At 36.5% G+C, this 21,417-nt stretch overlaps 1 protein-coding gene across 1 annotated transcript in view; it reads left to right on the top strand.

Moving 5' to 3' along the window:
- The first annotated feature begins 5,284 nt into the window (after positions 1-5,284).
- LOC116180735 (heterogeneous nuclear ribonucleoprotein L-like) overlaps positions 5,285-21,417 on the top strand; it is a 124,082-nt gene continuing 107,949 nt past the window's right edge. The window contains exons 1-2 of the mRNA XM_031500853.1: positions 5,285-5,560; positions 12,487-12,618. Of these exons, the coding sequence (XP_031356713.1) occupies positions 5,495-5,560; positions 12,487-12,618 (198 nt within the window). The 5' untranslated portion in view covers positions 5,285-5,494. The remainder of the gene's footprint in view (positions 5,561-12,486; positions 12,619-21,417) is intronic.

The following is a 21,417-nucleotide window of genomic DNA, read 5'->3' as shown; positions in this document are numbered from 1 at the left end:
TTTCTAGTCTATAACTTTTGATTGAGAAGTCTGATCGAAAAAGTACGAATTGATTTGGATTCTACGCACCCAAATTAATAAGAAAAACTGTTTTCCCGAGAAATTTTGGCGTAGTCGATTTTTGGTAAAAAAGGAAGGTTATACACTGCCTTTTTTTGAGCCCCGAAAAAAAAATTGTCTCAGATCGACCCGGAAAAAATTTTCTTATAGAATGTGGCCTGTAGAATCCATAATTTCAAACAGTTCCAAGATTGGGCTACTAGTTCAAAAGTTACAGCCCTTTGAATTTTTTTTCGAAATTAGTTTCTAGTCTATAACTTTTGATTGAGAAGTCTGATCGAAAAAGTACGAATTGTTTTGGATTCTACGCACCAAATTTAATAAGAAAAAGTGTTTTCCCGAGAAATTTTGGTGCAGTCAATTTTTGGTAAAAAAGGAAGGTTTATACACTGCCTTTTTTTGAGATCCTCAAAAAAATTTGTCTCAGATCGACCCGGAAAAAAAATTTTTTATAGAATGTGGCCTGTAGAATCCATAATTTCAAACAGTTCCAAGATTGGGCTACTAGTTCAAAAGTTACAGCCCTTTGAATTTTTTTTCGAAAATGGTCTAAAACTTTTGATTGAGAGGTCTAATCGAAAAAGTACGAATTGATTTGGATTCTACGCACTAAGCTCTTTATAAGTGCTTGAAGCTCTTTATAAGTGCTCGAAATTGAATGAAAGTGCTTCAAGCAGTTTATAGGGTTTGAAGCTCCAAGCACTTTTAAAAAGTGCTTCGTAATTGAAGCACTTTTTCCTGAATTAGAAAAATAATTGAAGCACAGAGCTCTAAGCACTAAAAGTAATTGAAGTCCTTTAGCAAACACTTTTTTTCAAAGCACTACCCAGCTCTGGGCTCTCCTCCAGCCTTGAGTTAACATAAATTAATTTAACACGAAAAGTACATGTGAGACTACCAATAGCAAGCATTCATGTCAAAATCGCTTATCTCTCAAGCAGAACATATTTTAAATAGTACAAATGTTAATGAGAGGGCCGCTACTCGTATTGCCAAGATGCTAAGAACTGCAATCCGCACGAGACAAGTAGGCAACAGATACAGCGAAAGATCGAACTATATTAGGTACCTACTCCACGGAGACCGTATGACCCACTCGCACACACAAACATCGAAACATCAAATAAGAGAGCCCCCCTTAATAGCTACTACAAGAAAGAATAAAATGGTTACTACCTGTAAATACACCTTCAAAACACCACCACCAAAATAATCAAGGATATAAGAGCCTTCCGTCGACCTCGTCGCCATCATCTTCATTTTGCCCTAGCTTCGTTACGAAAATCCCCTAGTGTGCGGCATCTGCGCAAAACGGTTATATACAGAGCATATCATATTTTTGTTTCAGATGTACAGGTGTGTTGCCTAACCATAAGGGTGAATTATCCCATTCTAGTTAACAGCGCGGCAGCAAGGGCGAATTCAAATTTAAACTGTTTGTTCTTTAGCTCCATCTCGATCAGCTTATAATGAGTGACCACCGAGACTATAAAATTGTTCCAGGAAGAAGGAGGGAGCAACGGACATCGAGATAGGGGACTTTTTCCAATCCAAAGTAAACCGACGTGGGATCCCCTAGTGGGGGTGCCAGGCACTAGGGTAGCAGTCACAAACGCCGAGGTCTGGAGACGGCGAAAAGGAAGCTGCCGACTGCCATCTGACGCGGTGCCCCAAGCACTTGCCAAAAGGTCTTTAGCAGAGCATTCGAAACAGTAATCCCCTGATTTCACTCTTGTAAGTCACCCACCAGAAGGATCTTGGACCAGAAGGACCACCACCGGAATTTGTGACCGCGACAGCAGGAGAAAGGTGCGGTGGATTCCAGTGGCGTATTTACGGGGGGGATGAAGGGGATATATCCAACAGGAATTTTTTTTGCCCATAACTTTTGATTGAGGGGCCTGATCGAAGAAGTACGAATCGTTTTGGATTCTACGCACCAAAATTAGTGAGAAAAAGTGTTTTCCAGAGAAATTTTGGTGTAGTCGATTTTTGGTAAAAAAGGAAGGCACTTTTAAAAAGTGCTTGGTAATTGAAGCACTTTTTCCTGAATTAGAAAAGTAATTGAAGCACAGAGCTCTAAGCACTAAAAGTAATTGAAGTCCTTTAGCAAACACTATTTCTCAAAGCACTACCCAGCTCTGGGCTCTCCTCCAGCCTTAAGTTAACATAAATTAATTTAACACGAAAAGTACATGTGAGAATACCAATAGCAAGCATTCATGTGAAAATCGCTTATCTCTCAAGCAGAACATATTTTAAATAGTGCAAAAATTAATGAGAGGGCCCCTACTCGTATTGCTAAGATGCTAAGAACTGCAATCCGCACGAGACGAGTAGGCAACAGATACAGCGAAAGATCGAACTATATTAGCTCGCACACACAGACATCGAAACATCAAATAAGAGAGCCCCCCTTAATAGCTACTACAAGAAAGAATAAAATGGTTAAATAATCAAGGATATAAGAGCCTTCCGTCGACCTCGTCGCCATCTTCTTCATTTTCCCCTAGCTTCGTTGCGAAAATCCCCTAGTATTCGGCATCTGCGCAAAACGGTCGATTGGTTATATACAGAGCATATCATATTTTTGTTTCAGATTTAAAGGCGTGTTGCCTAACCATAAGGGTGGATCCCATTTTGGTTAACAGCGCGGCCGCAAGGACGAATTCAAATTTAAACTGTTTAAAGTCACTAAATAAAGAAAGTACCGCAATCCATTGGGCTCGTGTGTTAGAGAGAGAACGCATGATTTATGCCCAAAAATGGCGGAAGTTACCAGATTCTAGTAACTTAAATGTTAGGGATTGTTCCACCTGTTTGGAGATATCTTTATATATTTTTATAAAACATGACAGTACTATGAAGTTAGGTTATAAAAAATTACAGCTATTCAGATTTTATTTGTCAATTTTTTTAAGTTGGCAGCAAATTTGCCCAAAAATGGAGGATGATTGCGGTACTTTCTATATCTAGTGAGTTTAAAACTCTTTGTTCTTTAGCGCCATCTCGATGAGCTTATAATGATGTGACCACCGTTCCAGGTTCCAGGAAGAAGGAGGGAGCAAGGGGTGGCAACCGGACATCGAGATAGGGGACATTTTCCAATCTAAAGTAAACCAACGAGGGATTCCCCAGTGGGAGTGCCAGACACTGGGGTAGCAGTTACAAACGCCGAGGTGCTGGAGACGGCGAAAAGAAAGCTGCCGGCTTCCATCTGAAACGGTGCCCCAAGCACTTGGCCAAAGGTCTTCAGCAGAGCATTCGAAACAGTAATACCCTGATTTTACTCTTGTAAGTCACCCACTAGAAGGATCTTGGACCGGAAGGACTACCACCGGAATTTGTGACCGCGACAGCAGGAGAAAGGAGGTGCGGTGGATTCAAAGAGTAATAGGAAAAATATAATCATAACAATGGAAGAAGGGCCGTAACCTACAGTAGATGACCTATGTTCGTTCTGGCGCAGGAAGTGACGTCACACCAATCAGATACGAGCACGTGACGTCACAGCCAATCAGAGACGAGCACGCCCCCCTACGGTAGGCGGAACCTTTAGGGGCCGCCCCCTCTGACGTTACAGCCAATGAGCGGCGTGGTCGGCCATTTTGTTGGGCGCCATTTTATTAGTCACTAGATCCGCCATCTTGGATCGGTCGCCATTTTATTAGTTATTAAATCCGCCATCTTGGATCGGTCGCCATTTTATTAGTCTCTAATCCCGCTATTTTGTTAGGAGCCATTTTATTAGCCACTAAAGCCGCCATCTTAGACCGGTCGCCATTTTATTAGTCACTAAAGTCGCCATCTTTGATCGGTCGCCATTTATACAACGTCCTATCTTCTCAAATTAAACAACTTAACTTATTCCAATTTAAATTAAGCCTTAACTGCAAAAGCTTTTTACAGCATCAAGGAGTTTTTAACAAATGATTTTTCTGACTTCGGTGACACTGTTCTCTGTGATTAAGTTGTGATATATAGTAATTGTAACCTGTGATATTGTTCGTCTCACATATTTTTTCTGTAATTGTTTTCGGTTGACGAGTGTTAAAAACTTTGAATGTTTTATTTACACAATATACGTTATTATTATTATTATTATTAGCCACTGGAACCGCCATCTTGGATCGGTCGCCATTTTATTAGTCTCTAATCTCGCCATTTTGTTGGACGCCATTTTGGACCATCTATCTGTCTACCTCTCACGCTCCATCCGACATCTTTGATGTTATTTTGGACCCGCGTCATCGGTCACGTGATTGCTATAGACAAATTTTTTTTCTAATCTGCGTTGGGAATCGAACCAACGATACCTGGAATAGAAAGTTAGCGCGTAACCAAATAAGCCAGAGGAGGGGCATAGGGGGGCGTGCTCGTCTCTGATTGGCTGTGACGTCACGTGCTCGTCTCTGATTGGTGTGACGTCACTTCCTGCTCCAGAACGAACATAGGTCATCCACTACCTACATTGCAAGCTTTTTTAGAGGCGGAAAGCCGACGGTCTTGGTCGAAACATATTGGGTCTGTGAGGGAGAAAAGATGCTCTACAGAAATTTCTAAGAACCCCCAAGCCGGCACGTGCCTTGTCCGTGAGCGTATCAAGGGTGGTTGGAGTCGCCTTCAGTCTCGAGGAATCTTCAATGCCTTTAGGATATTTTGGTTTTTAAGAATTTTTAAAGGCCGAGTTCGCTTTTTGTGAGTATCCCACCAATCAAAAGTCTTGGAGAGTATCCCAGAGTCTTTTAGATCATTTTAGAGGTTTTTTGATTTCAAAGTGGGTTTTACGAATGATGCGTTTTCGTGGTTTGGTGTGCTGTTAAGGCTCGCGGTGCATGGGTTGAGGGGTGTTCTGGGACGCTCCCTCTGGTTTGTTAAGTTGATCTATCTCCATGTTCGAAGAAAGGAGTTTCGCCCCTCTAGCTCTCCACCCACCCGCCTAACAAGAGGACATCTATCCAGACGCCAGAGGGCTACTAGAGAAATATAACTTCTAAAGGGTAGCAGAAAACTTGTCTCTACGTCAACAGTTTACGTCTCTTTTAGCACCACTCAAACGAACACCCTGTATGGTGCACAGACGAGAGTGGTGCATGATGTGTTGCCTACGCAGGTGGACAACTCCAAGTCATATAAACAACAGATGCTCTGACCTCGAAAACTAATAATAGATACGGAAATTCCTCAATACTGAAACAAGTGTTACGTAAAGGCTGCCTAGGTTGCACATGCATTCTGTAATTAACGCATAATTAATTAGGAACTTGCGGATCGAATTGTTTCTCATCGGCAACAGATGTCGGCGCGATCGTTTGTTATTCCGTCGCCATTTTACAAACAAGAAAAAATTACTACGGACAGTAGTTCCGTGTGTGCCGTTGTGTTAGTTAGTTCAGTTTTTTGAGTGGTTGTTTGTTGGGTACACAATTTTAAAATGGCATTCAACGGGGATGGATCACACAAACGTCCGAGAATAGAGGGCGAACAGGGAAGCGTTAGGGTGAGTAAACAATTGTTTAACCTTTTCAATTTTGGGGGTTAAGTTGCCCTTAGTACGAACTCCTGTCATCAATCCTCCTGCATCCCGGTTCGGGCCGGGGCAGACCTTTTTGATAAGCGCGAGCTGATAAAAAGTGACCGGGTCGGGGTTGCACCCGCACGGATTGACTTGTTGTCGGAATTGGGTTGGCTTTTCTAAAAATTTGGCAGTGAAACCGGTATTTAAAGTAATTTATCGATGTTTTATCACGGTAGGCCGGACGATGACCCGTCAAGGCCAACGAGTGCAGTTCAATGAGATTTGTTTTTCTTTACGAAATTGCCAATTGGAAAATCGAAGGTGTCCGCCGCTACCTTTAAAATTAAACGTGAAGGGTATGTCGTAAGTTTCCGACTCATTGTGTGTGCATGTGAGTCACATTTAAATATCTGGAGTATATCCAAATTCTGTTTGGGACACTTCAATTGACACGCTTTGCCCGTTTATTTGTGGCAGTAAAAGAAAAATCCCGAGAAAAAGCGACCTTTTCGATAAGGCTTATCGGCGGCGCTATTCGTTTGTTATCCATAACCTTTCGTACTTAGCATTCATTTGATCTTTACGGAAATATCAGGGTTCCGTTTCCGATAACTCCCGTCGGGCCCGGCCTTGCAAGGTACGTTTCTCAAAAATAAAGGTGGCACGATTCAAACAAACATTTACTTAAGACATTAAAAAAAACGCCGTTTGTTACTAGGGCGCTTTTTATAATTATCTACCTACCTAGCTATGACAAATGACGGCACAGAAAGAAGCTTAGCTGTCAGGAAAGTAGTTTTTTGTTTAGAAAAATGAAGATCGGTACATATATAACGATTTTCACACTTTTTTTGGGCAAAAATACGCATGGGTCACTGCTTGGGATTCGAGAAATCGACTTTGTTTTTTTCCCCAAGAAAATTGAGGTAGAAATTTTGACATATTTTGGTTATCAAAAATGGGTGTGGATCAACTCTTAAGCAAGGGGCAATAGAGTTTATTCCTTTCCCAACAAAATTGGTGCCTAAATAACGATTTTGACATACTTATTTTTGAGCTTATTTTGGTTACCAAAACTGCATATGGACCATTCTTTGGATAGGAAGGCATAGAGATTAGTCTTTTTACCAATAAAATTGGTGCATAAATAACGATTTTGATCGATTTTAAGCAATGAAGTGATGTCAAAGTTAGGTTTTGATAGTTGCACATATGGAACGGATAGGTTTTCATTAACGAAAACCCGAAGCCGATGCGAGGTCTTTTTTCCAAGAAAATCGGTACATAAATAACGATTTTGACAGTTTCTGATAATATTTTGGTCGCCAAAAGTACGCATGGATCACTTATTGGGCATTTAGCAATCGTGTTTGGTCTTTTTCCCAAGAAAATTGGTACATAGATAGTGATTTTGGGGAAAAAATATTTTGGTCACCAAAAAATGCACATGGTTCACTTCTTGGGTAGCTATTGAATACATGCTTACTACTTCATGTTCGATGTAAATTGTTTGTTCTTATTGTGTTACTGTGTTGTTTTATACATTTTTTTTTGTTACAATATTTTTAAAATTTTTCATATCTATCTGACGCGACCAAACAATTGTAATTATTGAATGGGTCAACGAAATATATATTACTATTACTATTACTATTACTATTACTATTACTATTACTATTACTATTACTATTACTATTACTATTACTATTACTATTACTATTACTATTACTNTTTTGATGATATGTTGGTCGCCAAAAGTACAAATGGATCACTTATTGGGCATTTAGCAGTCGTGTTTGGTCTTTTTCCCAAGAAAATCGGTACGTAGACAGTGATTTTGGGAAAAAAAAATATTTTGGTCGCCAAAAATACACATGGTTCATTTCTTGGGTACCTATTGAGCAATCGAGTTTGTTTTTTCCCCAAGAAAATTGGTGCATAAATAAGGAATTTGACATATATGAGTTACCAAAAATGCAGATGGATCACGTCTTGGGCAGGATGTCATAGAGTTGAGTCTTTTTTGCAAGAAAATTGGTCCATAAATAATAAAATGGGCAAAATATTTGGGTCGGCAAAAATCCACATGGATCACTTGGGTATCGAGTAATCGACTTTAGGCTTTTTTCCAAGAAAATCGGTACATAAATAACGATTTTGATAGTGTTTGATGATATTTTGGGCGCCAAAAGTACACATGGATCACTTATTGGGCATTTAGCAATCGTGTTTGGTCTTTTTCTCCAAGAAAATCGGTACATAAATAACGATTTTGATAGTGTTTGATGATATTTTGGGCGCCAAAAGTACACATGGATCACTTATTGGGCATTTAGCAATCGTGTTTGGTCTTTTTCTCCAAGAAAATCGGTACATAGATAGTGATTTTGGTAAAAAAAACATTTTGGTCACCAAAAATACACATGGTTCACTTCTTGGGTACCTATAATTGAGCAATCGAGTTTGGTTTTTCGTTTTTTTCCCAAGAAAATTGGTGCATAAACAACGAATTTGACATATTTGAGTTACCAAAAATGCAGATGGATCACGTCTTGGGCAGGATGTCATAGAGTTTAGTCTTTTTCGCAAGAAAATTGGTCCATAAATAATAAAATGGGCAAAATATTTGGGTCGACAAAAATCCACGTGGATCACTTTGGTTTCGAGTAATCGACTTTAGGCTTTTTTCCAAGAAAATCGGTACTTAAATAACGATTTTGACATTTTTTGATGATATTTTGGTCGCCAAAAGTACACATTGATCACTTATTGGGCATTTAGCAATCGTGTTTGGTCTTTTTCCCAAGAAAATTGGTACATAGATAGTGATTTTGGGGAAAAAAATATTTTGGTCACCAAAAATACACATGGTTCACTTCTTGGGTACCAATCGAGCAATCGAGTTTGGTTTTTCCTCGTTTTTTCCCCAACAAAATTGGTGCATAAATAACGAATTTGACATATATATTTGAGTTACCAAAAATGCAGGTGGATCACGTCGTGGGCTTGATGTCATAGAGTTTAGTCTTTTTTTCAAGAAAATTGGTCCATAAATAATAAAATGGGTAACATATTTTGGTCGGAGAAACTAAATTTAACCCAGGAATTTAGGTATTCAACCAAATGGACATGGTTGTAGATACAAAATCAAGATAGGTATTAAACCGACTTTTTTCTTCAAAGACAAACCAAAAGTTGAGAAAAAGTGCACGACGAGGTGCACGATGACATTTCCGTCTGTCTGTCCGCTGATGATTTGAAGACAGTCGACATTCGTCAAGGAAGTGCATCGTCTTCCAGAGCAAGTCGAGTTCAACGAAACCATTTACCTACGTTAAGTGGGCAGGTAAAAACGGTCCATATTCGGCAGAACGGTCCACCTCTGCACTTCCGGCACACGAAATGCCGACCAGCGCAGCGAAACTCGGCACGCGGGGCGTCAAAAACGCAAGTGCAGAAAGACTCGTTAACGTCAAAGTGGAAAATTCGGAATATTCATGTTTATAAAGGCTATAAATAGTTGCCCTTGTGCGAGAATGTGTAATTAACCGAGACCGGTTTAACAGCATGTTATAAATCCATAAAAAACCACCGATATGCATCGAAATTCTTTTTAATGCAAGAACAAACAAACAGAGATAGAAATTCGTGCTCGTGTGATGAAATGTTCGCATGTCGAACGGCGATCTTCGTAGATTATCAGGGAATACTTTTCATTCACTTTCACATACCATTTACATAATGGATACGTGTGTTTGGAAATAACTTTTTCACCGGTACACGAAATGGGGCATTATGTTCTTTATTATAGTGGTAAAAAGGGACTTTTTATGGCCCCTGTTTGTTTTGGCACGCGAAGATCGAATCTTTCGCATTAACCAGTATAGCGTGGCACTCGACGGAGACACACGTAAATATTATCATGTCTTCGTTCTAGATTTATACACGAAACTGTTACATGTGAACAAATCTTTCTTTTATGGGGCAGGAGCTCGGTTTTCCGCGGCTGCGCACCCTCACCTCGCTCAGATTGTATAGGACGGATCATTTTAAAACACTACAATCCAATTTATCAATCACTTTACGTAATTTCAGGGGCCATCACAGCTCTGGAAGGAAAAAAAAATAATCCCATAGAAATTGTCTGGATTCAGGATTCTTCTAGTTCGTATTTATGGTAAAATTGTTTAAAGTACGTAGATGGGCCTTACGGGTTTTATATGGCTTCAGCTTTCCTGATATTAAAGTGCGCCTTTGTTGATAAACAACCAAATTGTCTGCAATTTTCTTCAAATGCCTCGATAATCCCATAGAAATTGTCTGGATTCAGGATTCTTCTAGTTCGTATTTGTGGTAAAATTGTTTAAAGTACGTAGATGGGCCTTACGGGTTTTATATGGCTTCAGCTTTCCTGATATTAAAGTGCGCCTTTGTTGATAAACAACCAAATTTTCTGCAATTTTCTTCAATTGCCTCGATAATCCCACAGAAATTGTCTGGATTCAGGATTCTTCTAGTTCGTATTTACGGTAAAATTGTTTAAAGTACGTAGATGGGCCTTACGGGTTTTATATGGCTTCAGCTTTCCTGATATTAAAGTGCGCCTTTGTTGATAAACAACCAAATTTTCTGCAATTTTCTTCAATTGCCTCGATAATCCCATAGAAATTGTCTGGATTCAGGATGCTTCTAGTTCGTATTTGTGGCAAAATTGTTTAAAGTACGTAGATGGGCCTTACGGGATTTGTATGGCTTCAGCCTTTCTGATATTAAAGTGCGCCTTTGTTGATAAACAACCAAATTTTCTGCAATTTTCTTCAAATGCCTCGATAATCCCATAGAAATTGTCTGGATTCAGGATTCTTCTGGTTCGTATTTGTGGCAAAATTGTTTAAAGTACGTAGATGGGCCTTACGGGTTTTATATGGCTTCAGCTTCCCTGATATTAAAGTGCACCTTTGTTGATAAAAAACAAAATTTTCTGCAATTTTCTTCAATTGCCTTGATAATCCCATAGAAATTGTCTGGATTCAGGATTCTTCTAGTTCGTATTTATGGTAAAATTGTTTAAAGTACGTAGATGGGCCTTACGGGTTTTATTTGGCTTCAGCTTTCCTGATGTTAAAGTGCGCCTTTGTTGATAAACAACCAAATTTTCTGCAATTTTCTTCAATTGCCTCGATAATCCCATAGAAATTGTCTGGATTCGGGATTCTTCTAGTTCGTATTTATGGTAAAATTGTTTAAAATACGTAGATGGGCCTTACGGGTTTTATATGGCTTCAGCTTTCCTGATATTAAAGTGCGCCTTTGTTGATAAACGACTAAATTTTCTGCAATTTTCTTCAATTGCCTCGATAATCCCACAGAAATTGTCTGGATTCAGGATTCTTCTAGTTCGTATTTACGGTAAAATTGTTTAAAGTACGTAGATGGGCCTTACGGGTTTTATATGGCTTCAGCTTTCCTGATATTAAAGTGCGCCTTTGTTGATAAACAACCAAATTTTCTGCAATTTTCTTCAATTGCCTCGATAATCCCATAGAAATTGTCTGGATTCAGGATGCTTCTAGTTCGTATTTATGGTAAAATTGTTTAAAATACGTAGAGGGGCCTTACGGGTTTTATATGGCTTCAGCTTTCCTGATGTTAAAGTGCGCCTTTGTTGATAAACAACCAAATTTTCTGCAATTTTCTTCAAATGCCTCGATAATCTCATAGAAATTGTCTGGATTCAGGATGCTTCTAGTTCGTATTTATGGTAAAATTGTTTAAAGTACGTAGATGGGCCTTACGGGATTTGTATGGCTTCAGCTTTCCTGATATCAAAGTGCGCCTTTGTTGATAACCTCTTGAGAATCTCCAAGTAGAAATCCTGGTTGACGGTCTGACGAATTCCAAGTGCACAATCCCTTTTGCATCGCAAAAACAAATGAGCATTGTTTTCACATTTGACTCGCGAGCCTTTTTGACGCGGGGCGAGGATGGCGTCTTTCAGTGGCTTGATTATTGCGGGTCGTAACCATATCACCAAGACGACGGCTGGACAAAAGAGCTCTTGTAACAAAAATTCCCTGCGTGCGGACGCAACCATCCTCATCGACAGCGCTTTGCAAACTGAGAAGGCGTGGCCGAACAAAACACTAGCGGCAGAATCGGGTACTACGAAAACTCCGCCCGCTACAGCTTCATTCTGGAAACTTTTGATATTTTTTCTATAAATTCGCGGTAGCTTATAGATCTTTCTTCGTAGTTCTTTATTCTGTCGCTAGAGGTCATTTGAATGTAGCTTTTTGGGGGGTATGGCATACCCCCAGTGGACGCAGGTCTTTATGTCAGTTGCACGTAATTCACTGTTTCTTTTTCCTGAGAGGTATTTCATGCCCCTACACTCCTCGGATGCGTTCACCCCCAGGGTACTAAACATTTTGAGGAGGGACTTTTGAACCGGGGCTCTGGAATACTCCTCAGTGAGGTTTTGTCAGTTGCAGGTAATTGACTCTTTGTTTTTACTGGGGATATTCCATACCCCCCCAGACCCTCCGGTGATGCGTTTACTCCGAGGATACTAAACATTTTGAGGAGGGATGTAGAACAGGGGGGTCTGGGGGGAATGAACCCCCAAAATGTTCTTTTTTTAAATTTATTTGAAATATTTTGTGACTGACATCTATTTATGCCTTTGTAGTATATTTTAAACTGTTAATATTGAAATGCAATTGGGTAATTTTAAATTCAAATTGCATTCGTTGTGTGTTGCGCCTTTACCAGTAACGTGATCATGATCTCACATGTCCTTATCCTCAAATCACTTACATGACGATTCGTGTAACTATTTGTTAACAGTTTCATCAATTTGTGCGTTCTTTTTTAAGTTTGAATGTCTAACAATTTACTTTCAATTTCAGACACATTCAGTTGGATATGGCGGCGGTGGCGGCGGCGGCGGCGAAGAACCTCGGAGAAAGAGACCGGACGATTCTAAACCGAATCATGTCCTCTTATTCACGATAATTAATCCAATGTACCCCATAACCGTGGTAAGTGTCCCATTCTTACTTTATTGGCGCGGGCGTTATTAAAACAAGGTAAATCCTCGCCGGAATCGGGCGAATAATTTAAATTGCAAATCAGGGTTTAATTGACATCAACTGGTAACCGAACTCTGGATGCATCCCTCATTATTTGAAGCGGGCGTCCTCTTGTGGCTGTCGAAATGCCAGGTTGTAATTAAAATCGTCGTGTGCGCTTTAGTGTTTAATCCGCACGAGTGGTACAGTCGTGGCGGCAGCGGATTTAAAACAGAATAATCGAGAAGTAGTCGTACTGTCTCAAGTGATTGATGAGGTTCGGTTTATATTTGGGCCTTAGGGGCGTTTTGTAGTGCTCGACTCCGGTTACGTGCTCCAACTCGAAAGTTTGTATCGATTTCAGTTGCATTCCATTGGTAGGTATTACTTGCCCCATTTCGCAACGGGCGTTTTCATGCTTTAAAGTCCTATTCATGACATTCGCTAGTCTGTTCCAATAAGAACAAAATGACGTAGCGAGATTATGGTAAGCTGCTCCAGACAAAGCCATTGTGTGCGCAGCTTATCTACTAATCCTGTCGACATTTATGTGTGCCGGCCATCTGTCTGCAATTATTTTTCTTTTGTTTTACTAAGTGGAGTATCAATCAAAATTTGTTATTGCAACAATTTTTATTCGGCTCGAAGAACCACTTTAATACTGACCCTTACAATTAAAGACGGTAAAATCAAAATTTGGACACATTTGCTCGAGGGATGTGGGGCGAAAATTAAATAAATTAGACAAATGTTTTCAAAATAAGTTGATATACGGGGTTAGGGAAAGAAGTTACTGGACCTAACCTCATTTTTTGCTTAAGGGAACATTATATTTTACTGTGTAGATTAAAGCATTAAATTTCCTTCAAAAACAACACAACCAGGGATAGTATAAAGTAATTCAAACAAATACAAAAAAATCTTAACACATTTTTCAATTTAAAAATTTTTTTGGGATTTTCTGAATGCGATTTTTGAATTTTTTAAAATGTTCAAATCTTTTGTGGTACTTTTTGAATTAATATTGAAATTTTTGAATTTTTTCAGTATCATTTTGAAGAGTATTTGATATGTTGATCTTTAAGATTCAAATATTCAACGTGTACGTGTAAAATTCAAACAATGTCAACAGATTTTTTAATTAAAATTAATCTTTTTTTCAACCTCAGGTAAAAACGTTTTTGGACCTAACCTAATTGTTAAATGGAACACCCTGTGTATTTTATTCTAAAAAAGATAGTAGAAAGATAGAATTTTGCGTTTTGCATTTTGGAGAGACCTACTGTAGAAATTTCGGTTATATTTTTTTTACTTTTTATTTTTGCCTTTATTTTTGAGGGGGTGGGGTTTCAGCCTAGGCTGCTCTACCAACCCAACCCACTATGCATGCAAAAATCCATGCCCGAACTCGGATTCGAACCAGGGACCCTTAATACTGCAGTCCAGCTTCAACTGAGCTGCGCCACACGGGCCGGCCATTTTGAGTTGGGTTATGCGCATGCGCAGTGCGATGCTTGTGCCTGCATTTTGCTTGCGTTTGTTAGAGGGACCCGCCGTAGAAATTGCATGCATTTACGCTAACGTTTGTATGGAACCGTTGATTACAAAAAGATAAAAATAACAAAATTTCTAACAGATTTTTTGAAATTAAAAAAAATCATTTTTGGATCTCTTTTTGAATCAATGTTGAATAAAATGTTTTGTTATTTTTGAAAAGAGAACGTAATATGCCATTTTTTAAATTTAAAATATACATGGTGTTCCATTAAAAAAAAGGTTTTTTACCACACCCTGAATTTTTTTAATTTTTTTTTGAGTGAATTATTATAAGAAACTTCAATTTTTTCAGTCATTTTTTAAAAGAAGATTTAATATGCTATCTTTTTAGATACTATTAAGAAAAAATAGGTTAGGTCCAATAACTTTTTTATCTGACCCTGTATATTGTGAAAATTGATTAAGAAAAATTCCAAAAGATTTAACAAAAGGTTAGAATTGTTCAAAAGAATACAAAACATTTTTAACACATTTTTGAATTCTCCAATTTTTTTAAATCCCTTTTGAAACTTTGAATTGATATTGAAATTTTTGAATTTTCTAGTGTTTTATGTTTGAAAAGATAATTTAATATGCTAGCTTTTTATTAAAATATTCAGAGTTCTGTTAAAAATAAATTAGGTTAGGTCCAATAACTTTTTTACCTGACCCTGTGTATTTATTTTGAAAATCATTCAAGTGATTCAAAAAAGGTTATAAAAAGATTTAACCAAAATTACTATCAGATTTTTGAATTTTTGAATTGTTATATTATTTAAATATCGCTATCTTTAATATGCTATCTTTGTAGATTAAAATAAACATGGTGGTCCATTTAAAAAAGTTAGGTTAGGTTCAATAATTTTTTACCTGACCCCGTAGGTTTATTTTGATTCAAAAAAATCAGAAAGGATGACGAAAGCATTCAAATGATTTAAAAAAATACAGAACAGATTTTTCAATTTTTTGAATCAATATTGGGCGTTATATTTAAAAGGTCATATCGAATATCTTTTTTACCTGACCCCGTATATACATTTTGAAAAAGATTGAAGTGATTAAAATTTATAAAAGGTTGAACAAAATAACAAAAGGTTTAAATGCTTCAGAGAATGCTTCAAAACATACAAAAAAATTAATGAATTTTTTTTTTATCTTTTTTAGATTATAATTTACACGATGTTCCATTAAAAAAAAGTTAGGTTAGGTTAAATATCTTTTTATCTGACCCCTCGTGTTTATTTTGCAAAAGATTCAAGTGATTGAAACAAATTTAAAAAAGATTTAAACGATTACAAAAAGATTTATTAAAATATCAAAAGGTTCTAATGCATCATAAAAAAATGCAAAAACATTTCTAACAAATTAAAAAAAAAAATTTTTAGAATCTTTAAATCAGTATTGAATGAAATTTTTGAATTTTTTCAGTGAGAATGGTATATGCTATCTTTTTAGATTAAAATATACAAGGTGTTCCGTTTGAATCAATTTATATTCCTTTAACATAAACTGGAGTCAAAACCGTGTGCACTGTAACGGGAGCCCGTCGACGGATTTTGAATTTTTCTTCAATTTTTTCGATTTTGTGTGTGAGCTAGTGGTTACCGAATACGGTCCTGACTGTTGAAATGTCTGTGAAAGAGGTGTTTTATAACCACCGCCACGAAATATGCATGTTCGCAAGAAATAAAAGCGGCCCCCGTGTTACACCTTGTGGCACTCCTGCTATTGCTATTTCTGGTTCCTGTTGTTTTATTATATAGAGTTCTAGTTTAGGTTTCGGATGCAAAATCCCGATATCGAATGTATCGTGCGGCGGCCAAGATTCGCAATTAATGTTCAATTAATGCGCGGAAGTCGGTGCTTTAGGATCACATTCTCGACGTGGATTTATTTAAGTTCTTGGACGTGTTTAGAGATTTCTGTCATGTTTTATTACCGGTGACACCTGCTTCGGACATTCTTCACAAACGTTACGCTACATTACGCACGCGAATCGAAACATTGTCGCGCGCGTTTCATTTCGGCCTGTCATTGTTAAAACATTTTAATGGTTGCCCGACGAGACAATCGAATTATTTACGTCACTCGTTTGAAAATAATTGCGAAATTTCTTAATTAAATTGGCCGACGTGCGTGCAGACGTTTGTTTGCCGTCTATCAATTGCATTTTGTGTCTGCTGTTATGTTTTTGTGACGGCTCATTTGCTTTTTTGAAAATAATGGCCAAATTGTCACACTTTTTTTTATCGTTTTCATGTCTTATCTCTCTTACACTTATGTATTTGTCGTTTTCTGCCTAGTTTTATATACCTCCCTATCGCCATCTCCTTTCCTCTTGCATCATCCTATTTCGCTCTCTTTCTTTTGCTATACGCGTCTCTTTTTACCGATTTCTGGCCCGCACTCTTGTGTATTTTTATCTCTCGTCCCTTTCTTTCACACACGTGCTGTTCCCTATTCAATGCGACCTTTTCTTCCCCCCCCCCTCCCCCCCCTCTCTCTCTTGCACTTACGTGTTCCTACTTCTCTATCCCTTTTTATCACAGAGTCACCATCTCTCTTACTCCTTGCATATTTCTATCCTCGTTTCTATCTTTCGTCGCTTCTTTCACACATGTGCTGTTTCCTATTCCATGTGACTTTTTCTTCTCCCATCTCTGTCGCACTTACGTTTTCCTATTTTTCTATCGCTTTCTCTCGCACACGTCTAGTCATGTATTCCACCTATCGACATTTCTTTTATTTTTGCGTATTCTTATATGATTGTCTCTATCTTGCACTCACTCTATCGCTTTCTATTACAAACGTTGGTTCTTTATATTCCTTCATTGAGAGTTTCTATTTTTTGAAATTTCAAGAGGTTTGATTGAAATTTTGAACTGTTCATTTTTTAATTGAAAAAAACTACTTTTTGAACATAATTTCATGCCTTTTTGATCCAAAGTATGACTCTTTTGAACACAATTTTTGAAAAGTTGTGTCCATAAATTGAAATGTTTCGAGGTTTTGTATCAAAATTGCTAATTTGTTTCTTGTTTATTGAAATTTCAAGGGGTTTAGTTGAAATTGTAAATTATTTATTTTTTGATCGAAAATTGCACTTTTTGAACACAATTTCATACGTTTTTGAACCAAAATATGACTCTTTTGAACACAATTTTTGAAAATTTGTGTTCATTAATTGAAATTTTTTAAGTTTTGTATGAAAATTGCTAATGTGTTTCTTCTTTATTGAAATTTCAAGAGGTTTAGTTGAAATTTTAAATTATTCATTTTTTGATCGAAAATTGCACTTTTTGAACACAATTTCATACGTTTTTGAACCAAAATATGACTCTTTTGAACACAATTTTTGAAAATTTGTGTTCATTAATTGAAATTTTTTTAAGTTTTGTATGAAAATTGCTAATGTGTTTCTTCTTTATTGAAATTTCAAGAGGTTTAGTTGAAATTTTAAATTATTTATTTTTTGATCGAAAATTGCACTTTTTGAACACAATTTCATACGTTTTTGAACCAAAATATGACTCTTTTGAACACAATTTTTGAAAATTTGTGTTCATTAATTGAAATTTTTTTAAGTTTTGTATGAAAATTGCTAATGTGTTTCTTCTTTATTGAAATTTCAAGAGGTTTAGTTGAAATTTTAAATTATTTATTTTTTGATCGAAAATTGCACTTTTTGAACACAATTTCATACGTTTTTGAACCAAAATATGACTCTTTTGAACACAATTTTTGAAAATTTGTGTTCATTAATTGAAATTTTTTTAAGTTTTGTATGAAAATTGCTAATGTGTTTCTTCTTTATTGAAATTTCAAGAGGTTTAGTTGAAATTTTAAATTATTTATTTTTTGATCGAAAATTGCACTTTTTGAACACAATTTCATACGTTTTTGAACCAAAATATGACTCTTTTGAACACAATTTTTGAAAATTTGTGTTCATTAATTGAAATTTTTTTAAGTTTTGTATGAAAATTGCTAATGTGTTTCTTCTTTATTGAAATTTCAAGAGGTTTAGTTGAAATTTTAAATTATTTATTTTTTGATTGCACTTTTTGAACACAATTTCATACGGTTTTGAACCAAAGTATGACTCTTTTGAACACAATTTCATTTCATACGTTTTTGAACCAAAATATGACTCTTTTGAACACAATTTTTGAAAATTTGTGTTCATTAATTGAAATTTTTTTAAGTTTTGTATGAAAATTGCTAATGTGTTTCTTCTTTATTGAAATTTCAAGAGGTTTAGTTGAAATTGTAAATTATTCATTTTTTGATCGAAAATGCACTTTTTGAACACAATTTCATACGTTTTTGAACCAAAATATGACTCTTTTGAACACAGTTTTTGAAAATTTGTGTTCATTAATTGAAATTTTTTTAAGTTTTGTATGAAAGTTGCTAATGTGTTTCTTCTTTATTGAAATTTCAAGAGGTTTAGTTGAAATTTTAAATTATTTATTTTTTGATCGAAAATTGCACTTTTTGAACACAATTTCATACGTTTTTGAACCAAAATATGACTCTTTTGAACACAATTTTTGAAAATTTGTGTTCATTAATTGAAATTTTTTTAAGTTTTGTATGAAAATTGCTAATGTGTTTCTTCTTTATTGAAATTTCAAGAGGTTTAGTTGAAATTTTAAATTATTCATTTTTTGATCGAAAATTGCACTTTTTGAACACAATTTCATACGTTTTTGAACCAAAATATGACTCTTTTGAACACAATTTTTGAAAATTTGTGTTCATTAATTGAAATTTTTTTAAGTTTTGTATGAAAGTTGCTAATGTGTTTCTTCTTTATTGAAATTTCAAGAGGTTTAGTTGAAATTTTAAATTATTTATTTTTTGATTGCACTTTTTGAACACAATTTCATACGGTTTTGAACCAAAGTATGACTCTTTTGAACACAATTTCATTTCATACGTTTTTGAACCAAAATATGACTCTTTTGAACACAATTTTTGAAAATTTGTGCTCATTAATTGAAATTTTTTTAAGTTTTGTATGAAAGTTGCTAATGTGTTTCTTCTTTATTGAAATTTCAAGAGGTTTAGTTGAAATTTTAAATTATTTATTTTTTGATGGAAAATTGCACTTTTTGAACACAATTTCATACGTTTTTAAACCAAAATATGCTCTATCGAACACAATTTTTGAAAATGTGTGTTCATAAATTGAAATGTTTCGAAGTTTTGTGGCTTTAATACCCGAATCTCTAAGAACCTTAAAAAACTGCCCAAATGTTCCAGATTTAGCCTTCGAATGTTCTTAAATCCTGCTTGAGGAGAATTGAAGAGGACCTTGACCCCTTTCGAAGCTTTTATGGATATTTTTTGACTTTTGAAGAAAAAAGAGCTGCCAAGAATCCAAAAGAGTAAACTCTTTCCCTCTGTAAGAGAGGAGTCTTGAAAAGTTTTGGGGAGTCTTTGAGCATAACTATTGCCACCTTCAAACGAGTACTCGTCGACTTCTACGCATTAAATTAATTAAGCAATCAATTTAATTATCGCTATAAAACACTGTTGAATAGCTTTGAACTCTTTTCTGCAATTAAAATTTAATGTGTTGGCACGATAAAATTCGCCCTAATTAGTCACGATTAAATAAATCAATGTCTCGATTAAAAATGACCAAAGTTTCCTCAATAATGGAAAAACTGACAAACTCAAAAAATTATTCAAACCCATAATAATTGTGAACAATTTGCAGAAAACCAAAAATAAACGGGGAGAAAAATTTGTAAAAAAAAGACATTTTGAATTATATATATTTCTATTTTTTGCCCGGGAGATTTATTGTTTAAATTCCATTTAATGTCAACAACTTAGTAAATGTTGTGCGGATCTCACCCTGATTTATTGTAAATAGTATTTCTTTATACACCATAACTCACAGCGAAAATAATAAATGGGTTTCTTTTAAGAATTTGGGTTCACCTACACTAATTTGTCTTGTTTTTCAAACCGAGTGTGGGCCTTTCTGAAAAAAACCTACCGCCTGGCGCACTGAAGCTGATCCAAATAAATCCCATCGCATTATTTGCATTTTGGTACGTACGATCCGCTTCAATTTGATTTAAAAAAAGTCCTGTTGCTAGCACTGATACCACCTGCGCATGTGCGATTCTGCCCAAAAGCTTTTTGGTTCTCCCTTTTCTGGATATACCACATTTGGTTCCAATCGGTCCAGTAGTTTAGCCGGAAATGGAAGTACGGGCGGACCGACAGACAGACCGACATCAAGAGAAAGAGAAGCTTTTAGTCTACTCTTGGATGTTGGAGGAGGGGGGGTCGTGAAACCGCGGTCACTCTTGAAGTTTCTTGAATAATTTTGGAAGTCACCCATAGGGATCGTTAAAGGCTTCTGAAGGCTAAAAATTTTTTGATATATTCTTGCAGACTTTTGTAGGGCCGTAGGAACCGTCGGCGACTCTTAAAGACATATATATGCACTTGGAGACCGTTCATACTTTTAAAGAGCCTTAATGGTTCTTTAATAAACTTGAGGTTTGTCAAGGTCTCGTGAAGGAGGTCCTTAGAGAGGCTTTTAAAGTTTGGATAGGCTTTTAATAGCTCTTAAACGGTACAATTACTGTGTACTGGGGGGGGGGGGGGGCATAGGGTCTACCGTTCATTCTTATCCATTAATTAAAGGTCTCAACGAAATGATTTGTTTTCTACGAACCACCGCTCTTTTCTGCCACTTAAGATGGGGGGGGGGGGGGATGTGGTTAAAAAATTGGTTTTGTCTTTTATGGTACTCAAGTAAAAGGTCTCAACGGAAAGATTTTTTTCTCTACGAACCACCGCTTTTTTCTGTCTTTTAAACTCAGAGTGACAGAGGGGGAAGGGTGGTTAATAATTGGTTTGGTGCTTTATGGTACTCTACTCAAAAGTCTCATCGAAAGGAATTGTTTTCTACGAATCACCGCTTTTGTCTGCTACTTGTGAATAGCGTTAAGGATGTGGGGCGAAGGGTGAGGGTGGGGGTGGGGGGGAGGAGTGGTTGAAAATTGATTTTATGATTCATTTGTATTCTAATGAACTATTTAAAGGTCTCAATGAAAGGAATTGTTTTCTATGAACCACTGTTTTTCTTGTGAAATCCGGGGGGGGGGGGGGGGAAAAATTGGTTTTGTGATTTGTGGTTTCAATCGATGTTTCAATGAAAGGATTTGTTTTATACGAACCACCGCCCCTTTCTGCCTCTCGAGA

Source organism: Photinus pyralis, unplaced genomic scaffold, assembly GCF_008802855.1.
Source record: "Photinus pyralis isolate 1611_PpyrPB1 unplaced genomic scaffold, Ppyr1.3 Ppyr1.4_LG9, whole genome shotgun sequence".
Taxonomy (NCBI): domain Eukaryota; kingdom Metazoa; phylum Arthropoda; class Insecta; order Coleoptera; family Lampyridae; genus Photinus; species Photinus pyralis.
The sequence above is the reverse complement of the archived record's forward strand: the minus strand, read 5'-3'. Positions and strand labels throughout refer to the sequence as shown.